General features: G+C 38.5%; 1 protein-coding gene across 4 annotated transcripts in view; it reads left to right on the top strand.

Annotated features, from left to right (window-relative positions):
- PREX2 (phosphatidylinositol-3,4,5-trisphosphate dependent Rac exchange factor 2) overlaps positions 1 to 25658 on the top strand; it is a 270321-nt gene that overhangs the window by 140160 nt on the left and 104503 nt on the right. For all 4 annotated transcript variants that reach the window (XR_006409186.3, XM_026495929.4, XM_044382804.3 and 1 more), the window contains 6 exons: positions 4369 to 4505; positions 7066 to 7183; positions 9389 to 9573; positions 11445 to 11606; positions 20213 to 20432; positions 20983 to 21190. Coding sequence is in view for 3 of the 4 variants with exons in the window: in XM_026495929.4 (XP_026351714.1) it covers positions 4369 to 4505; positions 7066 to 7183; positions 9389 to 9573; positions 11445 to 11606; positions 20213 to 20432; positions 20983 to 21190 (1030 nt within the window). In the remaining variant the exon portion in view is untranslated. The remainder of the gene's footprint in view (positions 1 to 4368; positions 4506 to 7065; positions 7184 to 9388; positions 9574 to 11444; positions 11607 to 20212; positions 20433 to 20982; positions 21191 to 25658) is intronic.

Here is a 25658-nt window from a genome sequence, read left to right on the forward strand (position 1 = left end):
TAGTAATAATTTAAGGGAATGAGTGTTAGATCGCACATAGTATATAACTTGCTGCTATAGAGAGAAATGTCATTATAAGCAAAGAGGCCATGTGTTTATCTTAACAAGAGACATACATGTTCTTCATTACTAAGAAACATAAAATGTAAAGTATCTTAATATGATCACCCAAATATTAGTCTGGAAAATTCTGAGAGAGCATTACTATCAGAATCAAATATATCAAGAACATACTAGCTAGGCCTTTATTAGATTATAAAATTGCCTTCATTAGGGTATATATGACAAAAAGGAATCATATTTCAAAAACTTGTCCTTTTCTCAGATGTTTAAAACATATAGACTAATAGACATTTAAAACCTTTCCAATAACTCATTAATATTATAAAACTGAAATGGGATATACTTCATACTGAAAGGGGATAGTCGATAACATCCAAGATCTTCATTTTCACTAAACAGAAGAGAGTAAGTCACATTATCAGTACTGTAAAATAACCGAAAACCTGAGTGAATCACGTTGTGCTTCTGTCCTATTACAGTGTCATTTAAAGAGCCGGGTTCTGTCTTTGGAACGTAGTTGTAGGGTAGGCCCAAATCTGGTTCCCATGCTCTTTGCTTCTGAAGAGTAAAAGACAGAAATGCTGAGGTGCTTTACCTTTCAGATGTATATTAAATAAAAAGATACCATTCTGTGGTTTCTATTTGCACTGTAATTTTGCTATAAGAAAGGAAAACTTCTTTCCCTTTGTATTCCTCAGTCCCTTCCCATGGCCACATACTAGAATATATCTATAACTGAAATTTCACCTTTGGAATCTAAAATTCTAATATGCTGATTTCTTACTGTAGTCTCATCACAATGATATTCTCAGCTTGTTAATTTTTTTGTTTGTTTGTTTTTTTAAATTAATTTGGGACCTCCAGGTTCTGGTTCCTTCTCTTTTTCCCCTGAAGACTCCCTTTCTTAGCCAGCCTTATCCCCCTGGTAGGTCACCTCAGTCATTCTTGCCAGCATCACCAAGGTTCTCTTGTCCTTATTCTTCACGTGCACCACGTCACCTCTTTTTAGCTTTGGATCAACTTAACCATACTTTTTGCTTTTTCTCCTAAGTAAGTAGAAAAAAAAACTGTCATAGATGTGGAATTAGTGTCATCCCAGTTCACTGTCCTTTTACTGGGCCTGTCTAACTACTCAGCAATCTTTTCATGTCTCTGATCACCTCCCTCTTTTTCTCCTCATAATTCCCTCCAGTCTCCCAAGATGAACTTCCTTTTTCACCTCACAGACAAATTCAGGGTCCTAGGTATGAAACCCTCAGAGTCCCACACCTTTTTCTTTTTTTTTTTTTTAAAGATTTTATTTATTTATTTGACAGATAGAGAGACAGGCAGTGAGAGAGGGAACACAAGCAGGGGGAGTGGGAGAGGAAGAAGCAGGCTCCCAGCAGAGCAGGGAGCCCGATGCAGGGCTCAATCCCAGGACTCTGGGATCACGCCCTGAGACAAAGGTAGACTCTTAATGACTGAGCCACCCAGGCGCCCCTCCCATACCTTTTTCTTCACATTCACACCTTTTGCTGGCTCTACCACATCACCAGCTTTCTCCCACCCTAGAGGAAGAGGCCTTTTTTTCCTTTTTAGAGTTCAAGGTGAATTTCTCTATAAGTGTTCTAGATGTCATCCCTTTGGACACCTTCTCTGGAGTGTTAATGCTGTCAGGTATCCCCTTCCAGAATTGCAGCCTTTTTTCTTCATTGGATTATTGTAGTACAGGCTGTGAACATGCTCAATTCTTTCCCAATGAAACAAACAGAGAAACAAAATGATCTTAAACTAGAACAGCAAACACAGAACCTTTCCCTTTTCCTTGTTTTCCCATGTAGAGCCTTGCTACTCAAAACGTGATCCATGGACATATAGCATTGGCATTGCCTGGGATCTGGTTAGAAATGCAGTATCTTAGGACCCACCCAGGATATGCCGACTCAGAATCTACATTTCAACGAGATCCTCAGATGAGTCGTAAGCACATCCAAGATTGATAAGCTCAGCTCTAGAATAGTGCTGTAATAACTTTTATTTTGTCATGACCAAACTTCCTGAGATGCTGTCTGTATTTTCAGCTGCACTTCTTCACTTCCTATTCGAGTTTTAGGCCAGTGCCAGAAATATCTCTCCCCATCTCCCACCCATGTCTCCAGAGTCTGTCTTATAAGAGTTATCATGGACTTGACTGGAAAGTACTATGGACATTGATAACATTTCTATTAGTTGGGCTTTCTTTGGCATTTGTTTAAACTGACTACTCCTGTTTGCTGAAAACATTCATCTCCTGATTTCTGAGATGGCACTTTTCAGAGTTTTCTTCTACCCCTCCCTTCATTTATCGACCCCTTAACTGTTGGCTCCCTCTTCTCTCTTGTTTCTCTTCTTGCTTCTTGTTCTCTGTGAGAAATCTTATTGATCCTCTTGCTGGAGATTTTTAAATATCTGTCTCCAGCTCAGACCTCAGCATTATCTCTAATTGAACTTCCCATCTATTCTCTGAACTTGCTTTGCTTTCTGTATTCTCTTTATTTAAATGACTATCTACTCAGCCACTGAGTCCAAAGGCAGAGGAGTGATCCTTGGGGACTGTAGCCTCTTCACAAACTCTGTCATCAAACATCAAATACTTGATCTCATTTTTTCCTTTTGTAACAAATGCGACTTTAGTTCTAGCCCAGAAACCTGCAGTAGATGCTTGCTGTGATTTTGATTTTTGACTTAAACGCCAATGATCCATCCTCTGTTTTGGGGGGGTCATGTCACTTGTCTGCTTAAAATTCTTAAATACTTTCTCTCATGCATATATAGTAAGGTTAAGGTCTTAAGACTTCACCTAAAGTATGCAAGGACTTCACAACCTGGCTCTGCTTGGCTCTCCAGGATCTTCACCCACCACTCCCATTTTAAGCTCTCACCAACTGCTCACATGCTCCCAGATGTCCAGGTTATTTCTTCACTCAGTGCCTTTTTTCAGGCTATTCTTGATATGGGGAGTGTCCCTTTTCCCTCCAAGACCTGCTTCAGTCCAGAAAAACCACTTAGTTTTTTTTTTTTTTTTAAGATTTTATTTATTTATTTGACAGAGATAGAGACAGCCAGCGAGAGAGGGAACACAAGCAGGGGGAGTGGGAGAGGAAGAAGCAGGCTCATAGCGGAGGTGCCTGATGCGGGGCTCGATCCCAGGACTCTGGGATCACGCCCTGAGCCGAAGGTAGATGCTTAACCACTGAGCCACCCAGGCGCCCCACCACTTAGTATTTCTGGGAGTGAATTTTAGTGAGAAAAATATGTATATACTGTCTTCTTGAATATAAATTATGCTCTCTAAGATGTTTAATAATTCCTTCATGGGAGAAATTGCTTACAAAAGAAGGCTCTTCTAACATAATCTTTATAATCACTTATATTATTATATTCATTGTATTTATTAATGGTGCTATGTAAATGTTGATTTGCTCAGAATATCAAATAATAATGACTGAAAGTTTCTGAAAATCTTAACTCACTAATAGGATATTTCACTTGCATATTTAATTCTATATCTGTGCAAATAAATGATGGACAGTTGATGTTATCCGATTAATTTTATTCTCCACCAATTCTGTGGTTCCTGACCCTTTGTAGATATCCTGAGCACTTATTTTACTTAGCAAATCCAGTCTACTTGTAGTTGCTAATTGACTTGATTTTTTTTTCCTTAAGAATTTCTTTTAACTGTTTGCATTTAAAAAAATGAAACTGATTATAGAATTGATGAATCATTATGTTGTACACCTGAAACTAATATAATGCTGTATGTTAATTATACTTGAATATAAAAAGTAAATTAAAAAAGAATAAGACTGAAATTTACAAGCTATTGTAAATTTCAAAAATGTCCTTGTAATAAATGTTACTAAGAAAAACAAATGATAGTGAATACTATTTTAATATTTAGAGATTTTATAGACTAAAGAAAGATAAATAAGGCATACATTTCTGGCTTTCCGTTTTGCCATTATATATGCATATGTAGAAAATTAAGACTGACTAGACATTTGAGAAGGGAAATAACTGATTAGCATTATAAAGGTCACTTTACAATATCCCTTCAAACTCATTCTTAGGAAGATGGGAGCATATTCTGTTAATCACAGTTTGAATGGCCAGATGAAAAGTAGAAAAGTGTTGAGAGGGCATTGCTATCAGAACCAAATTTATCAAGAACATACTAGCTAGATCTCTATTATATTTTAAAATTGCTTTCCTTGTTGCATATGTGATAAAAATGAATCTCATTCCTCAAATTTTTGGCAATTTTCTCATTTGTATTTGAAGGAACTGTGGCTGCAGCGGCTGGTCTTCACCCTGGACAGTGTATTATCAAAGTAAATGGAATCAATGTCAGCAAAGAGACCCATGCCAGTGTTATTGCACACGTTACAGCCTGCAGGAAATACAGAAGACCAATGAAGGTAAATTGTCCTGCAGCTTACCCAGATCTCATTGCAAACTTGCATAGAAAGCCTAGAGGACAACACAAGATAGTGCCAGGGATGTCTGTGGTTTCTACTTCTAGGTTCACATTTAAGCAAGACATTGTAAATCTCGTGATGATTGTTTTATCTGCATAATTATTTATAATCAATTATGCTTAAATGATTGCAGCTTATTGTTACAGTATTATCACCGGTTTAAAAAGTGCTCTGGGTATTTTCATTTGCATTGTGATATGAGTTTTCAAAGACCTAACTGTTTACCAAATTGAAATCCAAAGGTTTGAATTGTTTTCTTGACTCTTGCAAATGCTTTAGGATATATAGTGGTCATTGTGTGTCTGCGTGGGTTTTATAGGGTCTGTGATTGAGTTTTGGATATATTTATTTAAGTAACTGGATTTAGCTCTTAAAAGAAAATACCAAAATGTAGTTGTCATTACTTAAAATTCTAAGCATTATCCTCTGATTAAATTTCAAGTGCTGTAGAAAAATAAAATGAGAATCCTAATTTATAAGCAAAGCTTAGCCCATGATGTACAAATGAATATTGGGCTATAGGGGAAAATTCTCTCAAATCAATCAACTGAACGTAAAAGGAACTTTAGAGGAGAGGCTTTGTATTTTTTCCTTCATACATAGCCAAGTACTCTTCTGGATTTGAGAATATGTATGACTTTATGTCCAAACCAGAGAGAGGAGTGGTTATTTTCTCATAGGCCCGGACTGACATCCTGCAAAATACTGAACCTACAAGAAAATAGCTCATCAATTTTGCTTATTGATAAGGTCAGACTAGCAAAGCAAATTGGAATTCATGCATAGACTCATAGGTTATTTAGGTTGATAATGGTTTAATAAATATTTATTGAAATGTATTATTAAATGAATTTTTTAAAAAGACACGTCTGAAATGATCAAACCTTTTCCCTTTAATTGGAATTTTGGTAAATAGCCAAATTGATTTGAATTTCATTTCTTTTCATTTTCCTTGACTGCCTTCTCAGAGAGGAGTTGTTTAGTGAAATGATTAAGATATGCAATAAACAGGGACGCTGGGGGGCTCAGTCGGTCATGTGTCTGCCTTCGGCTCAGGTCATGATCCAAGGCTCCTCAGATGAGTCCAGCATTGGGCTCCCTGCTCAGTGGGGAGCCTGCTTTTCCCTCTTCCTCTGCCCCTCCCCCTGCTTGTGCTCTCTGCCTGTCGAATATAAATAGATCTTTTTAAAAATTTAAATTCTTTTAGCCCACATATAGTACATATTAGTCTCAGATGTAGTGTTCAACAATTTATCAGTTGCATATAACAACCAAATAAAAAAATCTTTTAAAAAAAAAAGAAAAGCAAAAAATAGAAAAAAAATCACTAAGTGAGTAACCTGCTCTATCACATATCCATTGCCACAAAGCAGACTGTCCCAAAACTTAGTGGCTTAAAACAACAGTGACTGATTATTTCTCTTGATTCTGCGGGAAGGCACTGATGTGGCAAAGTTGTGCTGGGACCGCTTGGGCTCTGCAACTACCCGCCCTCGTGTTCGCTCACTCCAGTTTTTCCACATGGCCTCCCTTTCCAGTCTAGCAGATTGTCCTTCCTGCACAGTGTCTACATTTGAAGAGGATAAAGCAATTGACTCTATTTATATCATCCCTTTGGAAAAATCAGATCCCATGACCAAGTCTTGGGTCAGTGCGGGAAGGAGCTGCACAGAGGTGTGGTTCCTTAGGGGCCACAACAGGTTACCAAGGTGTATTTGAATGTTCAAGTGTTAACTCACATTTTAATGATGGATAGCAATATAATAATCAAACACAATTGTGAAGTTAATACAAGAGAAAAATGGATAATGTAAATTATATCACACTCCAGTAGTGCAATTCAGTTTATCATCTGACCTAGGAAAGGTATAAACTTTAAAGTAAGGAATGCAGACCTGAAAGCATTTACTTGGTGGCCACTTCCTCTTTCTCATTTATTTAAATAAGCCTGCAACTGCTATTTTAATTAAAATATAGGATGACTTATGATATGGAAGGATTAAAAAATAGTTACATCACTTGGGAACCCAATGAAATGAAAGATGTTCTTCAAATTTTCATATTGGTTTGATTCAAAAAAGCATTAATTGTATTAAATATATGTGTCAGGAGAGCATTTAAGTGATTTGTATAGTGATAGATGACTGATTCTTCAGAAAACTGTCCTTCTGGCATTTATTTATTTAAAAATGTAATTTATAATTTAAGATATACTTGAGGCATTTAAGTAAGACACTTGGGAAAAACAGCCTATTTAAAAACATCTTTGGAAGATAAAATTTCAAGCTTAAAAAAAGTCAATTTGCTAAATAATATAATTGCCATTGACTTTTTATTAGTTTCTGATGTTGATTTTCTTTCTCTCTCAAATTTTTTTATCTTTAAATAAACTGGAAGAATAAATAAGATTGTCAACTCTCCTGAAGCAGGTTTGTGAAATGGATATGCCTTTTTAGAAGCATTAATACCTCTGAGGTTTCTTTCCCTCTCCTCATTCCAGCAAGATTCCATACAGTGGGTTTATAATAGCATTGAGAGCGCCCAAGAAGACCTTCAGAAGTCTAACTCCAAACCTCCCGGAGATGAAGTAGGGGATGCTTTTGACTGCAAAGTAGAAGGTGGGTTCCTTCTTTTTCTCCTCATTTGCTTATAGTAGTATTCTTTTTCAGTATGCCTGTGCCTAGTCCCAATTATTGAAAATCTTGTGTGCTCAAACCACTTTCTTCAGTCATTATCACCAAATAGACGTTATGTCAAATATGTAAGGAGTACTAGCTAGTGACTAACATGTCATAGCTACTACGCTTTGTTAGGCACTTTAAGTGTTTTACATGGGTTATCTCATAAAGTCATCAAAAAGGAAATCTCTCAATAGTGTTGTTGTCATCATCCTTATTTTATGAAAGAAGAAATTAAGGCTTATTAGCTTAAGGGATTTGCCCAAGCCAGTAAATGGTAGAATGTGGGTTCAAACCCAAGTTATAATGTGTTTCCCTGTTTTGAGTTTAAATGTTGTGTAGACTTCCTAATACAATGTGGTTCACAGCCCAGCAGCTGCAGTATCACCTGGAGAGAGGCAGATCTCAGCCCCACCCCAGACCTGTTGAAACAGGGTCTCCATTTTAACAAGATCTGATCTGTATGTGCACTAAAATTTGAAGGCCAAGTTTAGAAAGTCTGTAGTCCCTTTGAAAATACTTCCTTGATTCAAGTAACCTTTACTGTATTCTAACATTAATTGTAATGAAAGAGACAAACTAATAATATAAAAATGGGAGAAAGAGTGCTTTTGATAAGGACTCATATCATTTCCATTTTCTTAGTGAAGCAACCGGCAGATTGCTGTATTCTGTGGCTTCTTCACCAAGGGTAAAGGGACGAAGACAATTAATCTTTTGTTTGTATTTGACAAATACCTTGAATTATTGTTTCAACACTTTTTCACAGAAGTCCTTGAATCCTCTCTTAACTTTTTTCTGGTATCTTTCCATTTGTATTATTATTGGATAACTCTGGATATTTTTATTGTACTAGTAGTTTCCTCCAGACCAGCACAGTTACATAATCCCCTATACACACTGATCATAAGTGGGGACATTCAGCAAAAGCTGTCTTCCCTCCACTCCCAGAAGGCCACTGGGTAGGAGCCACTAAGCTCATAGACCATATTAGAAATATTTCAACCACGCTGGAACACCAAGGTTGTTATGACATATCACCTTTCTTTTCTTTTTTTTTTTTTTTAAAGATTTTATTTATTTATTTGACAGAGATAGAGACAGCCAGTGAGAGAGGGAACACAAGCAGGGGGAGTGGGAGAGGAAGAAGCAGGCTCCTAGCGGAGGAGCCTGATGTGGGGCTCAATCCCAGAACGCCGGGATCATGCCCTGAGCCGAAGGCAGACGCTTAACCGCTGTGCCACCCAGGCACCCCCGACATATCACTTTTCTTAATTATTTAAACTAGAACAATTCTCAGGACCTTATCTTGATGTCTTTATTCCTCATTTAGAGTTAGCTTTTTTTGTTTATCGTCATTAATGCTACAGTGAAATGAGATGCTCTGATAATTTATTTCTAGCTATTCTGGGACTCAATTATTTTAAGATAAAGCATTATTCTGCTTTTGCCTATTTTACATTTACTGTTTCTGCCATTCTAGGACTTAATCGTTTTTAATTAACTAATACTCTACTTTTGCTAATTTAATATTAGCTGTTAGGTTTCTCAGTCATTTCCTGCTTGAGATTTTAGGTGTTTTTATGCCAGCTGACTGATTGTAGGCCAAAAACCGATAGGAAGACAGTCTAGATGAAAATGTTATTACAGCAAACAATGACAGATTTTCTCGATGAGCTATCCACAGAAGATGCTGTTTGGGAAAATTCATGCATTCCGTCTGCGGAGAAAATGATTGTTGCATCTCCTTTCTGCTTCTTTCGGCTTTATATGTTTTTCTGCTTTGAACAAATATTCATTCGATGTTTGAGGCAGTTTTAGGAGTCCTGACTTCAAGTCATGCATGCTTCTAATAAAAAAAATATAAAGTTGTATGTATAATGTTTATAATGGTATAAATAGACATACATATGGTCCTTAGATCAAAATGGATGTGCAAAGACTAGTCATGTTAGAGTGGTGAGATTTGGATCACTCGAACATATGTTTTTTTAGGTGTTCTTGTTTTTAAAAATGTTAACGAGAACATCAGATTTAGCCATCCTTTAAAGAAATCTTTAAAAATTATTCGGAGAGACTCAAATCCTTTGAAGAGACTATCAAACCCTTCCTGAATTTGCTGAATTAAATCTGTCTTTGTTCCAGAGGTAATTGACAAGTTTAACACCATGGCCATCATCGACGGGAAGAAAGAGCACGTGAGCCTGACAGTAGATAACGTGCACCTGGAATATGGTGTCGTGTATGAGTATGACAGCACAGCTGGGATAAAGTGCAACGTGGTGGAGAAGATGATCGAGCCCAAAGGTTTCTTCAGTCTCACTGCCAAGGTATGAGTGATCCCAGGAAAATAAGGGATTTTGTTCTAAATAAAGTCACTGATGCCCTCCCCCAACTCCACTTTGAATAGCTGTATACGCTTCAGCTGTCAGCTCATTCAACTTTCTCTTCTTTTTTTCCCCCCATTACTCGGTATGCGTACAACCTTCCTTTTTATTGATCTCTTTTGGAGTACAGTGTAAAGTTAGATGGGACTCTTGCCCAGGCAAATGTGAGTTGATTTGGCAAAGGTTTCTCTGCATTTCGTTAAGTTTGCTGCATCTGTTGATTCAGTCTCATGAATACCTTTCAGATGGTTTTCATGACAGGTGGTGCTTTTTTAAATGTAGATAATCCTCTGAAAAGTATTTGAAGTCATGAAATGTATTATAAGAAACTTCAAATTCTGCAAGTCTCATGTTTATTTCATAAAATTTCACAAAGCGTAGAGATCCATTTGTGAATAGGCCCTCAGACATTTATGTAATTCTTGGTTGGGAAGGATATCACCCTTAGTCATTAGACTAAACCAAGATAGAGAAGGAAGAAGGGAGTTTTCATCCAAATGGATAAAATGTAGTAAGTGAGAGGTGACCCTGTGCTCGCTTTTCATGATCCTTCCGCTAGGTAAATCAGAACTCCTGTTGGACCCTCCCCAGGTGTAAGCTTTATTATTTCATCTACTTTGCTATCACCCTATGAGGATTCAGGTATTACAAGTAAGAAATATGACATATAGCTTCACTACTTCTATTTTTTCATGTTAACCCTTGTTTCATGTATGAGTGGTTGAGATAGATTTAGCACTTAGAGCCTGTATTTTTTAAAATTTTAGTTGGAGAAAATACTATAGAAATCCAAATGCACTATTTCAAAAATTATTTTATGTTTTTGTTTTATATTCTTATAGATTTATAAATACAAACTGTCTAAGTGTTGTAAATATTTCCATTTTACACATGAAGAAAAGAAATTCAAAGAAATTAAGAAATTTAACCAAGATCATACGGCTAATGATGAAGTGAGCTCTCCTATCTAGAGTAGCCATTAAACAAAAACTCACACTTTATATTCTGTAAGACAGGGAAGTGGAGATGGTGAGGGAGCTCCAATAAACATGGCATCTATCCATGTATCCCTCATCCCATATTATAAAAATGTCAGATAAGGGTGTAATCAATCCTTGCAATCTTCAATCATCAGTATGGCACATAACTAATTCAATTCATTGGAAATTCTCAGTGATCAACAGTGTGTACACACACACACACACACACACAAAGTGCTGTCTTACAATGGATTCAAATAGCCAAAAGGACTTATTAATTGAACACATCATATGGATGCTTTTATCTGATGCTTTTATCAGATGGAGCTCAGACACAGCAACTATCGTTGATTTTACTTTAGCAAGAGAACTTATTTATTCATTTCATCAGCAGACCTTTGTTATATGCATTCTCTGTACTGTCCTCTCAGTAGAAAGTAAGGATACCATTCTGTTGGTTTTCCTTAGGTTTTGTTGTTCTACTACCAAATTGAGAAAAAAAAAAATGTTCTGAGTGACTCTGACTAAAATATAGGCAATGTGTTACCAAATCAGAGCATACGGTTTATGGTGTATCCGGCAGGGAGTCTTTGAAGTCCACTCACTTCCCTCAGGCAACCTTTTATAGCTGGCAGAAGGCAGAACATGAGAGGCCAAACACACAAGTCTGTCACTTCACTGCAAGGGTTTTACTGAACATAGAAATCCCAAGCAGCTCAGGGAAGTGTGCTGGGTAGAGTCACCCTGTGTTCTAGAATTGTGAAAATTTTATTTGGCTAATTTTGAACGTTTTCTTTTCTTGTTCTCTCTCTCTCTCTCTCTCTGTTACTACAGATTCTTGAAGCCCTGGCTAAAAGTGATGATCATTTTGTACAAAATTGCACGAGCCTTAACTCTTTAAATGAAGTGATTCCTACTGACCTTCAGAGTAAATTCAGTGCCATCTGCACTGAAAAAATTGAGCACATATGTCAGAGAATATCCAGTTATAAAAAGGTAAAAGTTTGATGTATATGTTTTGCATGTAATTATTATTTAAATTATTTAAATGTCCAATATAATTCAATTCTTGATATTTTCATTACTTATTTATGTACCATTTATTGACATAATAACATTTATATAACATTTTCGAGTTTTTTAAATGCCTTTACATCCATTAACCGTATTTGATCTTTATAAATCTGAAAGCTAGGTCATTATTCCACACTTTCCACATATAATAACTGAGATCTAAAGAATTAAATTACTTACAGGCAAAAGACAGATTTGGGATGTAAATCCAGACCACTTAATTCATGAGTCAATAGTACTTTTCCTTTTCTCTCAACAGAGGGAATAGAACTCTCAATCAGAAAGTGCATGGAACACAGTCTGTTTGAAATTGATTGATTAGTACACTTATTTGACGTATTTTCTGAGCACATTTTATATGCCAAATGCAGTTCTTGGTGCTAGGAATATGGCAGCAAAGGAGAGAAGGTCCTTCCTCCCCGAGATACTTATTTGAGTGGGGGAAGCAGCAGAGAAGTAAATAAATTTTTATAGCGGCCCCAAAGCAAAAAAAAGCCAGAGTTGTGGGGTGGGATGTGGCTAGTCATAAGGTTGGAGGCTTAGGCATGGACCTGTGTGAAGAGCTGTGGAAGCTTTGTACCTTTTGGAACTTTGGAAGGAGTTTGGATTTTCTTCTCACATCAACAAGAAGCAATTGGAAGCTTTTAAACAAGGGAATGACTTCATCTGATTTAGGTTTTTAAAAGATGGTGCTGACTCCTTTGTAGCAGTGGATTGCAAGGGGCAAGAATGGAGACAGAGATGAGGAGGAATTGTTGCGATAGTCCTAGTCAGTGATGATAGCTTGGCCTATGGTGAAGATGGGGGAGAAAGAGAAAATTAGATGGATTTGAAAATATAATTTAAAGGTAGAATTAGTAGAAATCGATTTCCAAAATATATCCTATAGTAAATTTATTTTTTTTTCTATTTATACCAATAGGAAACTAGCTAATTAAATTATTTCCCTCAAAATGAGGTTGGTTGTTTAAAACTTGGTACAGCCATACTAGGCAATATGATTTATCTCAATTTTTATGAATGTGAGTGAAGTGTGTATGTTTTATGCTCCTGTATATTAAGTAAAAGATAAGCCCGTATGTGTTCAGATATGGCTGTAGGAGAATAGGGAAATGCAAGAATGAATACTTCAACCTTGGTTACCTCAGGTAGAATGCAGACGAGGGGAAGAAGGATCACCATGTTTTTCTTTAAGACTTCCTAAAATGTTTAGCTTGTGAAGTTGAATACGTATTGCTATTTTAATTTTTTATAAGTCCATTACATGAAGAAAAATGATACTGAAGATCACTGCTTAACTGTCACATCTGTTAATCCTCTTTCCGTCTTTGCTGAGGTCAGGTCACCTATTGGAGTTTGGGAAAGATGCCGTGAATATGCTTTGTTGAAGCTGAAGGACAGAGATTCTCTTTTTACTTCTCCCTTCTGTGTAAGATAGGACAGTGCTTTGAAGTAAAATTTAAAAGGTCTAAACAAATGCAAATTAGTATTCCCCTCTGAGCACACTTTGAAAAGAGAATCATTCTACTTCAGAAATGGATTTGTATGAAGTATGATAGGAGTTCAGGCAGATTCTAGTTGTCAAACTTGTCAGTGTGTGGGGGTCATTTCTCTTTCTTTTTCCATTAATACAAACAACAACAGTAGAGATAGCTTAAAGAAATATATATGAACAAAAGTAAACTATACAAGTAAAAACAAAACATTAGGATGAGGATATATTACGTAGGGTATTGATTCAGCTGCTGTAAGAAGGACCAAGATAACACAGACTTTAAAACTGAAAGCTTATTTTTCACTCACGTGAAAGTTCAACTGGACGGGAGTTGCCCATAGTGGGGTGGGGCTTGATGACATTTTAGAGATCCTTCTCTATTTTTGCTGTCTCCCCTAAGACATTGCCCTTTCCACAAGGTCAAAATTGACTCATCAGCACCATGTCTAAGTTATAGTTCCTCAGAAGAGAAAAGTAGAGAGTGAAGAGTTTCCTGTTGAGGGCATGACCTGGAAGTTGTACGCAGCGCTCCTGTTCACAACTGATTAGTCATTTAGTGAAAGCAGGCTGAGAAATGTTGCTTCAAACTGGCTATCCATGTGCCCAACTAAAACTCAAAGAATTTTATTAATAAAAGGAAGAAAAAGAGAAAGGATAGTAGTGGAAAATTAACATTGCATTTATAGGTAAATTTATATTACAGTGATGGTACAGACCACCAGGGGAAAAGGATGATAAGGTCAGCAAGTCCTAAGTTAGTTGCTAAAGTGGAATATTATATTTGACCTTCAGTTTCCTGATAACCAAGATAAAAAAAGAAACACAGTCTATTACATATTTATCAGCACCCTGTGATTTATACATGTTTCTTAAGAGAAGCAAGGCTTTTCTTAGTCTGAGTTCCAAAAGAAATCTCTCACACTGAATTTCAAAGAGGCGACACCAGGAAATGTCAGGGCAGTGCCCGTAAACATGTCCCTGAAAAAGAGATAGCAATTTGTTTTATGTGGCAGACATTTTTAATACACTCTTTAATGAAAGCCAACGGCACGGGTCAATAACTCAACTTCACGGAAGCAAGTTTGTCGCAGGATGGGGCGGGAAAAATAGGGAAATATTTACTAAATGCATACCTATTATGTTGTCAATAATTACTTGAGGATGGCTATCTCCCACACTTATGATCTGCATCATAAGAAAGGTCACAATATGTGAAGTAATAATAATACTGACTACTTAACCTACTGGGTGGTGCCACCATGACAGGTTGAATGTGCTGGCACCCCATTCCCGGCTCTAGATGGTGGTTCTCCCTGGAGTTATGTTGCACATACCAGTTTATAGCAGTCTCCTACAGTGTCAAGCATTGCATAGATATTTTACAGTTTTCATATGTTGTATAATCTTATCAACACAGTGACATGAGACATCATCTATTTCATTGATGAAGTGACTGAAGCTCAGAGTGGTCAAGTAACTTGCCCAAAGGCATGCAGCAGGGCACAGCTGTGGAATTTGAACCTTGTTCCCTTCTATTGTAAATCAGGCTTTTGTTTGCTTACCCTCATTTGACACTATGCTGCACAGCATATGTATTGTTCAAATTCCACAGCTAAATTCCGCTACACAGCTGAACAGCGTGGGTCTGACTACAAGGGCAATGGCATGTCAGTAAAGGAGAAATCATCGTGGATGGAATAGGCAGCAAGTGCTAGCTGCTGTAAGTTGGAAAGATATGTCAAAGAGAAGAGAAGGAGAGGTGACACCCAAGTAAAGAGAGATCTCATAAGTGAAGGCAAAGATGCAGAAACGAGACTGATTTTATTGATGAAGAATTGGCATATTGCCTGGACTAGAAAGGAGGGGTCGAGTTGGATACCATTAAAAAGAAAACTGCTAAAATCTGATTTTTCTAGTGATATTTTAGAGTGGCATAATAATCAGATTTGTTTGTAAAAAGTGCAAGTCGGTGGTGACTTGGTGTCATGGGGAAGCACTGGGGGATGGAGAGAAAAGAATCAGTTGTAAGCAGTGGGTAGGAGGTAGGATGCATACAGCTCCGTGACGGATTGGTTATGTTGGATGAAGAAGGTGTTATACCTTGGTTTTTAACAAAAATATGGTTTGTGACCAACTGGAGAGTGTATGTTGGGGGTAGGATTAGAAGCAGAAGGGACAGGGTTTTTCCCCAAATGTTGGGGATTCTCAAAAACACCATCGTGGTGAGTAAAAAGTATCTTCCATTTTCTCGGAAGTAACTAAGAGCCTAGAAAGCTTTTCTAGCAGAGATGGACAGGCTAATGGTCAGTGATTTTAGATGATAAAAATAGTATCACTGAATGTAGAAAGCTCTTGTATGTACGTTCTTGTTTGAGCCTCGAAACAGCCATATGTCCTGAATACTCCCACCATCTGCTCCTTTCACAGGGAGATTAAGAATTTGCTTAAGGTCACTTAGCTGGGAAGTAGCAGACTACGTATCAGTCCTATGGCATGCCGTCTCACTTATTTTTTGTTTTTAATTTTAGAAATAATGAGAATCTTGTAGTCAACTAGGAGTTAAGCACTTTGAAATGTATCCTTTCCAGCATCCCTTATTGACCATACACATATTTAGAATAATTGACTATCTTTCTCACTAGATAGAGAAACCAGGTTAGCAGGAAAATACTTCAGGGATATTTTTTATTTGAACAAAATTCAGATAGAGAAGACAATCATAGCCTTACTAGGTTATATAAGGTGAGCTCCATTTCTGCATCAAATGCATGTCCACAGAAACTATAGCATTTGTGAATATATATTTTTAATTTCCACAAATTGACTTTTAAACTATTATTAGTAACATATTTTTTCCTTCCAGATGAAGGCTTCAAACACCCCTCTTTCTGTAAAATAAAATGTATCCATAGAAACTAAAATCTCAAAGAGGCTGGCTTTCCTTTATTTTGACTCTAAAAGTTTTAGGTTGTAAAAATAGAAACAAGTTGATTTCTGCATTTTCTATAGCCAGGCTGCTGCAATCATAATTGATTTTCTGGTCAGCTGTTAGGCCACAGATGTTTTTTAGCACCTGTATGAAAGAAGTTCAGACCTTATATGGGAGACCTGAATGAATCCTAAGCAGGCATTTAATCTTCTCGGGGCAGGATGTGTGGGTGATCCAGACGTAACACTATGTGCTGTTTGGAGAAACATGCTCACTCTGAATTGTCCTTAAAACCTTTTTAGTTCTAGACTCATTCTCTGTTGGAGAATTGGGCTTATTTTGTGTATTAGGGATACTTCCTCCATATAAATATTTAATGAGCTTTCAAGAGATACTTCTTGTTTACACAAAAATACTACATGTGGGAATCCACAGTCTTACTTGAAATATTCCAAGTACCTTTAGTTATTAATACCACACAATCCTCAAATTAATCTGTGGATCAGGAAAATCGGGGGTAAAATTTTTCTCCATGTCCCCTTCTCTCAGTACAGGATTTTTATAACTCCATGCCAGTGGGGTTTTACACTTAGTGGAAGTGGGAGACTATCTGCAAAATAGTAGCTTACCTTTGTATTATTTTTTATTTTCAGTCAAGTGACTATATAACTGGATATTAATGTGTTGTCATGGTTAATAATTCATGAATTAACTGCCAATGCAATAGAAACCTGCAGCTCCGTTTCTTAGAATTACTCATTCATGTCAATATACAAATATGCTTTAATATCACCTAGATTAAAAAATCAATGTTTCCCTTGACCCCCATACTTTTCTCTACCTATTGTTTCTTTTCTTGAACTCTGTCCTGAAAAGAGATCCCCATGCTTGCTGTCTAGACCTGCTATTGCACGTACCTTTCATTCTTAACACACTCAAGATGGGCTCAAGTTCCCACCTCGTAACTGGAATGGCTCTTTTTAAGGTCATTGATGACCTGTATTCTGTCATCATCATATTCCTCGTTTTAGTGGCATCTGTGCAGTCGACCTTGTACCTCTCTTGAGCCGTTTTCTACCTATGCCTGGTTTTGTCTTTCCTGGATGGCTCGGTTAGAATGAGTGTCCTGTGCTTTTTCCTTCTTTTTTCTCTGACCTCTTCATGGGGTGGAGCCCAGCATTTGCTCCCTTTCCCTTTCTCCCTCCACTCTCCATCCCCTGGTGATCACATTCAATCTCCTGGCCCAGCTGACCTCTCTATTTGGGTCTAATATATATCTCAGACTTGACATATCAAGAATAAACTCCTGATTCCACTCCTCCACAGTTAGTCCTATCCACTGTTTTCTCCACCTCGGAATGAGACCCATCTTCCGCATTGCTCAGTCTAGAAACCTTGTGCGCATTCTTTACTCCTGGCTCTCACCTAGCATTCTCTGGGCTCTACCTTCACCACATGTAACCTTTTCTCACAGCTTCGATTACTGATGAGCCAATGTCGTCTCTCCCACAAGTGGTCTTTTTGCTTTCACCCTTGCCCACTGGCAGTCTGTTCTGAGGGGCTGTGAATCCCATCGCAGAAGAGCTAAATCCTTCCAAAGGCCTCTGAGCTCCTAGGTGATCTGTGCCTTCCTTCCACCCACGATTACCCCTCTCCTGTCTCTTCTCCCTTTCCCCTCACTCTGCTCCAGACGCTCTGGTCTTCTTGATGTTCATTGAAACTATACCATCCTTGGGGCTTTCGCACTGAATGTTCACTCTGCTGGGAAGGCTTCTCTTCCTGTACCCACATTCCCAACTCTCCCTTCCTTCAAGATTTTGCTTCAATGCCAGCTTCTCAGTGAATATTGCAATTAGCAATGCATTCTTCACCTCACCTCTGAAACTCCTAGCCCTCTCTCCCTGCTCCATTTTGTTTTCAACTGCACCGATCATCTTCTAGCATGACATAATTGACTTATGTTTATTGTTGCCCCCACCCCCCACTAGAATGTAACCTCCTAGAAGGCAGAAATCTGTTTCATTCACTGATGTTTCCCAACATGCCTAGAACAATGCTTGGTTTAGAAAGCTCTCGATTTGTCATTGTTGGATGGATGATTAAAGGTGGAGTAAGTTTGGGCTGCGCTATCTGAAATAGGTTTATAGCATTGTGTGTCCCAGCTCACCTTCCCACACACCCTGGACATTTCTTTATCACAAAATTGCAATTTTCGTTTATGGAAAAGAGCTTTTTTTTTTTTTTTGGTCTTAACCTTGTGAGCTTCTCCAAAGCAGATGAATGAACTCCGTGTTCTCTTTGATGTTTCTAAGATGCCAGGTTCATGCTAGCGGGGTGATGTGGTACTGGATGGCCCGACCAGAGCACGTTCTCATGCACGCATTACAGCCGATACAAGAGCTGTCCCTGCCTCCTTTTAGGTTTGCGTTACAGAAAGATGGCACGATTACATATTAGGGCATGCTGCCTAGGAGTACATTATTTTTTTAGGATTTTATTTATTTATTTGAGATAGAGAGAGGGAGCACAAGCAGGGGAAGGGCAGAGGAAGAAGCCAACTCCCCGCTGAGCAGGGAGACCAGCTTGGTGCTCGATCCCAGAACCTGGGGATCACGACCTGAGCAGAAGGCAGACGCTTAACCAACTGAGCTACCTAGGCGCCCCTAGGAGTACATTTTTGATCTTCAAAATGTATTCAGCACATTTCCAGGACCCATGACTATGGGGTCCCTCCTTCACCTCCCCCTTGCCTAGGGACAGCCTAGGCTGGAAGACAGCACTGCTTTCATAAGCCTCTTTCTTCTGCAAGAGAGGCCTTTAGCAAAGAAGTTTCCTCTCTGACACTCTTTTAAAGAGTTCAAGCACATTTAAGCATGGTTACACACCACTTCTGAGTGTATGGAGAGAGGGACCATACTATATTCATAGGCATTTGTATTGAGGTACGTGTTGGAAAGCTATGGGAAACTGGTCGTGCTGGAAAGGGAATCTTCTCCCTTCTCTACCCGTTCACTCTAGTAACACCTCATGCCTTCACTCTGTTCACTTCCTTCTTAGCACTTACGGAATTTCTAATTATCTGGCTATTATCTTTATTATATAATTGTTATATATGCACATAGTTGTTCATATATTTATATACATATGTTACATATACTTGTGATAGTATAATTGTTATATATAAGAATCTCATACTGTTTTTACCTGTGTCCTCTCCTAGACCATGAACTCTATGAGGGGAAGGGCTGTATCTCCAGCTTTGAGCGCAGAGTCTGGAATAGATGCTTCTCTTTATATGTTTGAATAAATAGGTAAAAAGTGAAAGTGAAAGAAGGCAGGGCACCTGGGTGGCTCAGTCAGTTAAGCATCTGCCTTCACCTTAGGTCATACAAGGTCCTGGGATCCAGCTCCAAGTTGGGCTCCCTGCTCAGCGGGGAGTCTGCTTCTCTCTCTCCCTATGCACCCCACCTTCATGCTCTCCCTCGCACTCTCTCTCAAATAAATAAATAAATAAAAATCTTTAAAGACTAAATAAAATAAAATGAAAGAAGGCAAAAGAAGCATACCTGCCTATTATGGTCAGTGCTGTGCCACAATAAAATTAATTTCTGTGCTTTTGTGTGTGCCATGGGGCCTTATCTGAGATTTTTGTCCCGAAACTACAATGGAAAAGATCTTCCGACTGCAAGTTTGCATCTGGCCTTAAATTCTCAGTCTTTCCCAGATAAGTCTTCAGGTCACAGTTTCTTTATTACTAAAGTGAGGACATAGACTGGGAATTCTCTAAATTACTTCCACTCTTTTAGTGTGCTAACAGCCTGTGGATTTGAGTCCTAGTAAGTGGTATTGGTCACTTAAACTTATGTCTTTTAGCATCTAACTTGTAATCAGAGTTTCAAAAGAATCCTATGTATTTGCTGCCTGTACTGCTTCTGTTTAATAAGAATGTGTGGGTTTTAAAATAATGATTTAGTTTCCAACAACTTATAATTTATTTCACTTGTTTCGGTTGACATGACTTAATTTTTCCACATTTTGTTATGGATGGTGGGAGTGATGAACACTGTGTGTTCAACTGCTCTTTATTTCTTCTTTAATTTACAGTTTTCACGTGTACTGAAGAACAGAGCCTGGCCCACCTTTAAACAGGCCAAATCGAAAATCTCCCCATTACACAGCAGTGACTTCTGCCCTACCAACTGCCATGTCAACATAATGGAAGTTTCCTACCCCAAAACATCAACCTCCCTAGGGAGCGCATTTGGTGTTCAGCTGGATAGTAGGAAGCATAATTCTCATGATAAAGAAAATAAATCTGAGCAAGGTATGTTAGCTTTTGAAACTTTCGCAAAGCACGAAAAGTAGTTTAGGTCGTTGTTAACTATTCCAGCATCCCTGAAATAGGATAGATTCCTGGTGTGTAAACAAGTCCAAATTTTGTAAAGACAGGATTCCTCTCTATAATCATTTGGATAATTATACATATATGTTTATAAAATAAAAATGAGAGTTACGCATTTCTATTTATTTTTTCTCTAAGAAGAAAAATTTTTCTTACCTTCCTTACATGTAGGACGGGCACAGCTTACCCTGCAGTGAAAACCACTAGTCTGAAATGGCCCTATAACTATGAGAAAAATATAGGGGGAGCAGCTTCAGGGGCGCAAGGTGCCGTTCTACACCATCACGGTGGAGCTGGAGATTCAAGAGCATTTTATTCACAACTCCCATAAGCTTTAATTCCCGAATTAAATTCAGCATTGGTTTGGCATTTTATTTTATGTAAGCCTGGCTGCCTAGAATGAATTGCACTGGATCATTACTGTAAGTTAAAGGTCATCAATATTGTTCTGGAATGATTTTTACCTCCTCAGGGAAGCTGAGCCCCATGGTGTACGTGCAGCACACAATCACAACCATGGCGGCCCCTTCGGGTCTGTCTCTGGGACAGCAGGATGGGCATGGGCTCCGGTACTTGCTAAAAGAAGAAGACCTGGAAACTCAGGATATTTATCAGAAACTGTTGGGCAAACTTCAGACTGCTCTGAAGGAGGTGGAGATGTGTGTTTGTCAAATTGACGAGTAAGTAGTTTATTTACTGTACTTGAAAACGTGCCTAATACAATAGCCGTAGAAAATGTGACTTTCGAACATCCATCGTTCTCTTTTGTTTTTAGAAATGGAAGATTTTGTGTGTGTGTCATATAGATCCCTTCATCCCACACCTTCACAGTGATACAACACGGCAAATTTGTACAGAGATATTCTAAGGAAGCATTTAATACCAGGGAAGAGAGTGACAAAATTCTGTCTTATAGAAAACACTAAGTCTCAAGGTGAAAATATTAAACTGAGAAATATGATTGAAAGAGTACCAACGAGATATACAGATTTCCTGGTATCCTTTATAGAGCAGAACACAGTATTTGATGTCTATGCACTCAATAGATGTGTATGAAAAATATAAAATATAGCAAAGCTTTAACATACTTGTTAAATGAGTAAATGCAAAATTATGTATCACTAGGACCAATGACCAACGAAGGAGCCCCCTTTTTTCCCCTTCTGATTGAATTAATGGTTGACTAAGCAATTACGCAAATAGCTGTAACAGTCATTTGGAAATTTTTATCAAGAACGGAGAAGAGAAGGGGATTAATTAAAACTTTTCCAAAGAGGTCGACTCTGATTCTTATTTAAAAATTTGATGGTTGGACAATTGCCTCAACTCTGTGGGATGATTTGCCACGTCATGGTGTGGGATTATGTGTCACAGCCAGTCAAGGCAACTCTGTGGAGTCACGAGAACACGGGCTTTGGGGTAGCGTGGTCTCTCATGTATTAAACAGGATGAAGAATAGTAACGAATTATAAGTTTGTGGTGAAAATTACAAAAATTAGTATAAAAAATAGCACAGTGTCTAATATTATGTTTGCTCATCATTCAAGGGCTTAAAGTTGGTAGAATCCGGAAATGGCATAGACACCATTATCCTCTTTTTATCGTGCTCTCTTTATGAAGTTACACATCGGATGTGTATTGTTTAGTTCCCACACACACATCATCCCATACTTCCCTGGAAAATCCAGTTTTGACATAAAACGTTTAAAACTTATTCTAAGCCTTTTTTGGTAATTGGACATTTTAGTAATAAAATCTTAATTGACATGATCTCTCTTTTTAAAATGTTTTCTTGTTTATTTTTTTATCTTCTTTATTTGAGAGAGAGGGAGACCACGAGCACAAGAGGGGCAGAGGGGCAGAGGGAGCAGCAGGCTCCCCGCTCAGCAGGGAGCCCAATGTGGGATTCAATCCCACGACTCTAAGATCGTGACCTGAGCTGAAGGCAGACCCTTAACTGACTGAGCCACCTAGGTGCCCTGACATGATCTCTTATTTTACACATCTTTGAATTTTAGAGATCAAAATCACCATATTAGATGCGTCATAATTCTAAGCTTATCATTAGATAGTTACTGTTTACTATGCCAATTTGTTCCGACATTTTTATGAGTTAATTTAGACTTGAAATTCTGTTTTCATGTGTCTAATACACTAGTTTTAAAACATTGTTTATTACATTGGTATATTATATTGTGACTGCCCCATTCACAGATGAATTAAATTGTTTGGGTTTGCTAAAAGAACGGGTGGCTATTTTTGGCAATTGTATGATACTTTGGATTGTTTGAGAATGACCTTGTTGACCCATAAGTTAATATCTTAGGACATTATATTTTGTTTCATTTAACAAATGGAATTTTATTATATGATATGTTCTATTTTAGAAACCAGTTTTTTTAATCCCTAAAGTATTTGGGAAGTGCACAGAGTAAGAATCTTTATTAATAAGGCAATAAATAGTGGCACTCAATCATGCATCTCGGAGGAATTTTAGGAGAACATCTGGACCAATCCCACACTGCCAGTTGGGCCAAGAGTTATTATTCCTGCTTTTCAGATGAGTCCTTTACCAACGGCAGGATTATTGATGTGCCTGAGTGGATACTAGCTTGGAGACCAGGCCTCTAATGCATTGACTACTCAGCACTTCCTGGCAGTTGTCCAGACTTTGTCTGTCTTTGTTAATTTATTGATTTTTTTTTTTTTTTAAAGTTTAGCTGATGCAGATATATTTTCAAGAAAACAGGGCCAAAGGGCTCCCTTTACTTGGGTTAAAATGCTTTATATTTAAAGCAGTTGTTGAAGAAAGGAATTAAGCTATTTTTATTAACCAAACTACTTAAAATAATTACCTATTTTTACTTAAGATTTTCCCACTCTGATATTCTAAAAGCCTTTCCCCTACTGTGCATGTTTATTAGGAAAATGACATGAAATGAGCAAGTGATTTGAGAAACTTCCTTGGTCTTCTCTGTGTGCACCGTATAATTTAATTCTAAATATAAATATGTTCCACATAATTCAATGTGCAATATAATCCCTTTAAAACAGTGCAGTCGTCCAAGTGCCTGGATTCCCTGTTGCCCCATTCAGCGATGCTGCAGTGCAGTCGAGCTTGACAAATTATTTGAAAAGCTAGTTACCAAACAATTTTCTCACCATGTAGTAATTATTCTTGGTCAGACATAGATGCCTCTGCAGAGTGGAGAAGCAGATCTCGGATGCTCTGCCAAGTTTTAAGAGAAATTGCCTCACAACATCGCAACTGCTGGCCTTTCTAGAAATCCTTCATTCTTGGGGAAGGGCCTGGTCCTGAGCTTGTCTGCTTACCATGCCACTTGGGAACACTTCTCCTAGAAATAAAATTTCCTTCAACACATAGACATTCCACTAAATGCTTCTACTTCCTTCGGATCCAAAGATGAGACTAGAGACACATTTGTTGTCTATTAACATGAAATCAGGCGATGTTATGAATTTATTCAACATTCTATGATTCTTGTCTCATTGAAGCTAAATAGTTTTGTCCTTTATTTTTTTTTTTTTTAAGATTTTATTTATTTATTTGACAGAGATAGAGACAGCCAGCGACAGAGGGAACACAAGCAGGGGGAGTGGGAGAGGAAGAAGCCGGCTCATAGTGGAGGATCCCGTAACGCCAGGATCACGCCCTGAGCTGAAGGCAGACGCTTAACCACTGTGCCACCCAGGCACCCCAGTTTTGTCCTTTAATGGGCTATTTTCTGGGTAATGACACTTAGGTACTAGAGTATGCTCAGCCCCATGACTTCTAATTTAAAAGATACATAAGTAAAGGGCAAAATAATTTGTGGACAATCCAAAACCATTGACAGGACTTTAAAATACAAGATGGGACGAGATGAATAAAGAGTTCTGGGGGCTGGTGGAGACAGGAAAGCTGAGAACAGACCTGCCTTTTACAGGTGCCAGATGCCCCAAACTGAGTGATGAATAAACCGCACTGGAGACACGTGGTGAGCTGGGCTTACAGGTGGGTTGGTAGGGCTATCAGTGGAATTCTCTTCGAGGTTTTCCCAAGCATTTTGCTGGTATGAAAAGAGGGCCCAGCTGCATAAGTACTAACGTGTATCATAGGGATAGGGACTTATATGCCAGGCGCAGTTTTATTAGTATATACACGGCTTGATTTCATTCCTACAGTCCCTCTGTGCTGTGGCTTATGAAGCACAAGGACATATCACATTAAATCTCAAACTTAAATTTGTTTCCAAAACTGGATTGTAGATTCCCTCATATGGAGAGCTACTTTGACTCCTACCCCGTGAAGGTCGTCCCTCCTCTCAGGAAAGTGTTCCCCATCTCTTCGGTTCTGCAGGGCAGAGTCTGGGTGTTACCTTTAATTCTTCTCTTACCTGCCCCTTCACCTCCAGTACCTTATCCAGTTCGGTCAAGCACACCTCAGAATGTATCCGCTCCATCCCCTCAGGGTCATCATTGTCCCCTCACTCGTGCCCACCATAGGAGTTTCCAGCTATGTGTCTCCATTGCATTCCACATTCAGCAGATGCCAGAGGGATCTGTAAAGGTAAATCATGCTAGTTCCCTGCTTAAAACCGTTTCACGGCATTGCAATGCCATTAAAATAATACCAACTACATTACTGTGGCCTGTGTAGCCCTACGCAGTCTGCCCCTGTCGTCCTCTCCAAACTCATGTCTCTGAGCTCCAGCTGCACTAGTCTTTTTCCGATCCTGGAACGTGACAAACCTTTGCCTGGTCGGCGCTGCTCCCAAGGTCTGCCGCTAGCCTTCTACGTACTCAAGTGTCAGGCTAATGCTGATGTGTAGAGAGGCTGTGCCTGCTTCCCCGGGATAAGGTAGATACATATGTCATCCTTCTAGGTCACACATGTCTTCCTTCTAGGTACCCTACTCTCTATACTTCTGGTTTTTGTTTCACAAAACCAGAGTTTACAAAACTCTAAAAGCTCACAGACTTTAAACAACAGGCGTTCTCTCTTGCTCGCTCTCCATGCCCATCTGGATCATAGGGTTTCTGTTCCACGCTGACCTCACTCAGAATTCAGGCTGACAGAGCCCCCATCAGCTGGAATGTCTCTGGTTGTCCCATCAGGGTGAGGGAATGAGGTAGGCTGCACACTTG

The sequence above is a fragment of the Ursus arctos genome, unplaced genomic scaffold (genome assembly GCF_023065955.2).
Source record: "Ursus arctos isolate Adak ecotype North America unplaced genomic scaffold, UrsArc2.0 scaffold_6, whole genome shotgun sequence".
In the NCBI taxonomy this organism is placed as follows: Eukaryota; Metazoa; Chordata; class Mammalia; order Carnivora; family Ursidae; genus Ursus; species Ursus arctos.